Source organism: Phoenix dactylifera, chromosome 1 (assembly GCF_051530095.1).
Source record: "Phoenix dactylifera cultivar Ajwa chromosome 1, Ajwa_hap1_PhDact_Kaust_v1.1, whole genome shotgun sequence".
In the NCBI taxonomy this organism is placed as follows: domain Eukaryota; kingdom Viridiplantae; phylum Streptophyta; class Magnoliopsida; order Arecales; family Arecaceae; genus Phoenix; species Phoenix dactylifera.
In genome coordinates this window covers 8,395,118-8,399,472 of record NC_143190.1, presented here as the reverse complement: position 1 = coordinate 8,399,472, position 4,355 = coordinate 8,395,118, and the positions used below count along the sequence as shown (strand labels likewise).

At 36.3% G+C, this 4,355-nt stretch overlaps 1 protein-coding gene across 1 annotated transcript; it reads right to left on the bottom strand.

Annotated features, from left to right (window-relative positions):
• Window positions 1–3,353: 3,353 nt before the first annotated feature.
• On the bottom strand, window positions 3,354–3,794 carry LOC103713664 (pathogenesis-related protein PRMS-like). The gene has a single exon (XM_008800670.4). The coding sequence runs from the start codon at window positions 3,792–3,794 to the stop codon at window positions 3,354–3,356; it is 441 nt and encodes a 146-aa protein (XP_008798892.2).
• Window positions 3,795–4,355: the final 561 nt, after the last annotated feature.

Sequence of the window (4,355 nt, the reverse complement as noted above, 5' to 3'; positions counted from 1 at the left end):
CCCTCCTTCCACTTTTTACTAATTCAAAAAATCTTACTTGATATATTATCTCTTTCTTGTTGCAATTATAATTATTATTTTAACAAAGATTTTATGTATTAAACTATCCAGATTTGCGCTAGATATGTACTATATATTGTACCAGAGAGGTTTAATACATTACCCTTTCTCGTGCATGTAACGCCAATCTTTCTCAAAATTTAAGTTTATATTCATGAGTTCAATCTTGCAAAACATCTCGACCAACCCATCATCCATAGACTATGACCGCATCACCCTTGTGGCAGAGCCGTTTTCATGCTACAATGTCCTTCTTTCTATGCCGTTTTATGGCGAAAATCCTCCAGGACATCTCAAGTACCAACATTTAACCTCCGTTTGCGGGTCCTCAGCACAGTCAGTTGGCGAGTCCTAAACAATTTCGTATGAAAGCTTTTTTTCACAAAAAACATATTTTATATGCTAAATCAAATGATACATAAACCATAAGATATCGGAATCATTCAATAAATGATAAGCATAATTCATAACAAAAATATTACTTCGATTATGATTCATATAATATTCAGAATAAGACATTATTTAGTAATAAAAACACTAATCCATCAAATTCACAAATCACATATATTATGACTAAATATCTATTATATATTATATAATTTACTGAAAAATTTAGAAATTGATGCATTACTTATACCTTGCAAGACGATCAGTAACTAAACTGACTATGAGAAATGAGAATCGTCTTCAACACATAATATTCAAAATTACATCTCCATTAGAATTCAATCATGATAAATCTTTAACTTAAAGTCCTAAATGCCAACATCCTAATGCAGGGTTGAGCCCAACAACTAGAAACTGGTTTGATCAGAGGGCCACATCCTAGAGCTTGAGTCGAATCATGGAACACAACCTAGGGTTCACAAAATTAAGGTAGAGGATCTTTACGGAACTTGTGGAACTACTTGAGGAAGAAAACGAGGTCTTGGATAGGGCTTTTGTAGCTTCCTCAAAATAGTGAAGAGAAGGACTTCTTGTTGAAGCATAGAGGTGGTTGGAGGGTTGCAGTCCACTGCTTTAATGGCAGCAACGAGTAGTGGAAGAGGACGGTGATTGGTCAATGAAAGATCTGAAAAATCAAGAAAATAGAGTGTCCGATTTTAAAAAGTGCTTAGATTTATACAAGCTCTAGCCCGCTCGGCGATGGCTAGGGATCCAGCATCGGCTGCAGGGCACCGAGAAGAGGTGGCCAGAATGGAAAGGAATAGCACCATTCGACCAAATAGTGGAGTGGAGAAGATTGAACAATGGAACAAAGAATGGTTTTCTTTTTCGGCAGAAATTAGGCGAGTGGTGCACTATAAAGATAGAAGGGAAGAAAGGGAGTTGGGAAGAAAAGAAAGGTGAGCTCCATTGCCTAATCTTCGGTAATGAACAGCCATGGTGACGACGAGCACCATTCAAGTTTTGACTATATTTTTTAGTCCTACTTTCACATCAAAATGTAATAACATGTAACTTTAATTAGTTTGTTTCCTTACTTAGCATTCAAATCCCTCACGCTTTTTTGCCAATATTAATAAGTTTATTCTAAATCATATAGGTAGTGGGAGTAGATGATGATATCTATGTTGCATAATACAATTATTGTGGTATGGAGCTCAACTAATTTTTTTGTGTACTTTTACATTACTAATTTTAATTGTTATTACCTTTGATTTATTTATTTAGAAAAAGCATCTATCTAGATAGTCTATTGATTGCAGCTCAGGCAGGTTTTGCGGTTGATATGATGCTTAATACTTTATTTTTATGGGGCAGTAGTGACGAGAATTTAATTTTCCAAAGTGGCTGTATCTACATATCATGTTAACAACTATTTATAGTGACATCTTTTAAAGTTCCATTATTTATATTGCGTAATGTATTTGTTCTAGATATTCTTATATTTTTTTACTAGTTTCAACCTACACTCAAGGAAAAAAAGAACAACAGAGGTCATCAGGTCTGATCCGACCAGGAGGGCCTCCAATGTCTATGTTAGATAGAACTTTGATCAACAAGAGGAAAGAGGAAAGGCCATGATATAGAATAATATGTGATGAATATCTAGCAACCTGGGCCCCTATTTTATAGATGGGTATTCCTTGGCTTGGACTTTTCAAAGTTCTAAAGCAAGTAGAAAGCTACTTGTTGGGTTTTCTTATTTTGATTATCCAACTAAAACTTGTTCTTACCATGCCTTATGCCAAATTATGATTGGTAGGCCTTGATTTTGGCCACATCATTTTTTTTTCTTGTTTCGTTTGTTGTGAAAAAATTACTCGATGCCAAAAAAATAAAAAGCTTAACACCTCTTATTTGATATTTTAAATATTTTTTAATAGAAAAAGGCAAAAAATCCAAAATGCAAAGGTCTCTTTCTAATAATCATGATGAAGAAAGTACCAATTCAAACAAAACGGATTCAAAATTATGTTACTATATCAATAGAAATTATAAATCCTTCTATTTGCATCTATTAAGCAAGTAATATTTTTGAGTGAGGTCCTAAGTTACTATAAAAATATTAGAGCGGATTCGGATGGTTCATGTGGATTAGGGAACAAAGTAGTATGAGCTCCAATTGTATTGACCACTTGTTGATTGTGGGGTTTATAATTAGATTTTTGCTTCTTGTAATTAGATTTGAAGAGTTTGGGACTCTTAGATTGAGGATGCTAGATCAAATCTTACAAAGTAGTGTTGTAGAAAAATTATTTTGAATATTAATAAATTGCTTGTATCATTAAAAATGGGCGCGCAAATATCTATTGAAACTTCTTTATAACGCAATGCATAAATTTCTGGATTATTCTTGTGCAAACTATGAAATTAAAAATTTAACATGCAATGTGTCTTCTCTATTTATAACATCATTGACTCATATATTGTTATTTTTATTGTATATACATGCATATGTAATTAGTGTAGTAAACTAATTAGATAGCCATGCATTCTTAAGAAAATCCGCATGGCACATAATTTCGTTTAAGAGCACAAATCGACACAATGCCACATAGTTCTATTTAGCAGCACAAACAGACACAATACCACATAATTTTATTAAGAGCACAAATTGACACAAGCCGAGGTGTCCGCCACAAAGGAGAACACACAAAGCATTACAACAATAAATACGGTAAGCGACGACAACGAAGCATTATCCCATCAAGATGGGATCAACTACATGGCACAACAACCAAACACCACGCCACGGTGGCTTATTCCAATAGCTAACACCAGGAACAGCGGCTAATCAAGAGGGATTTTCAGACGCGTGCATCGCCTCATATGGACGAGTTCCTTCTTCAGTGCTTGGAGGCTGGAGGGTCATAGTAGCAGACGATGAAGTAGTACTCACCATTGTGATCATGGCAAGGGTGATGTGCGCATCCGAGCCACTTGGTGTGAGGCCACACCACCTGCTTGTAGTCATCACTGCAATCCCCATGTTTGCACTTCGTCCATTCTTTCACTGCGTCATACGCGGTGGCATGGCGGTCCTTGTACACGTTCACGCCATAGTGGCTGTTGTAGGATCCGCGGCCGCAGTTGCCGGCGCTCTGCTCGGCGTAGTGTGCCAGTTCTTTGTTCCAATACAGCGGATCCACCTTGGCATCCTTTCGGGCCATGTTATGGGGATTGAGGTAATCGCTGGGGGAGTCATCGGCAAGCGATGGATTGGGAATGGCGAGGCAGATGACGCTTGTTATTGCTAGAACTAGGGCGAGATTTTTTGGGAACTCCATGAGCTTGTTCTTCTCTTTGTTGTCGAGAAAGGAAGAACGTGTTCATGTGATACCTGAGAAGCCCGGGAGTCGGGTTATTTATAGCAAGTTGTGTGCGAGGTTAATCATGTTGTTCAGCGCCGCTCCGTAAAATTTTAGAGAAGAGTCGTGTAAACTCTTCGTGCTTCTCTCTACCAAACTCGAAACCTAGATATTCTCCGGCCGCAGCAAAGATAAGTTTGTTTAAAGCATAAAAAAGTGGACCAAGCAAACTGATGTCACGAACTTTTGTTTTTTTTTTTTTTTGATGGGGGGATAAATTTATTACTTAGAACGGGCATATATACACATGTGAGAATCAAAAAAGAAAAAAAAAATAAATTGAACTTTCGAAGATATTATTGTGAGCACTCTGGAAATGTTCTCTATTTCATTGGTTGACGAGTTCACGTTTTATCTATGAAATTCTACAACTGTTGGTTAGTCAAACAAGCAATAAGCGCAAGAGTTGGCTTGAGAGGATTAGATACGGTTAAATTATAATATATATATATATATATATATATATATATATATATATAT

Excerpts from the sequence above, each read along its gene's own strand:
- LOC103713664 (XM_008800670.4), bottom strand. The coding sequence starts at position 3,794 with ATGGAGTTCCCAAAAAATCTCGCCCTAGTTCTAGCAATAACAAGCGTC.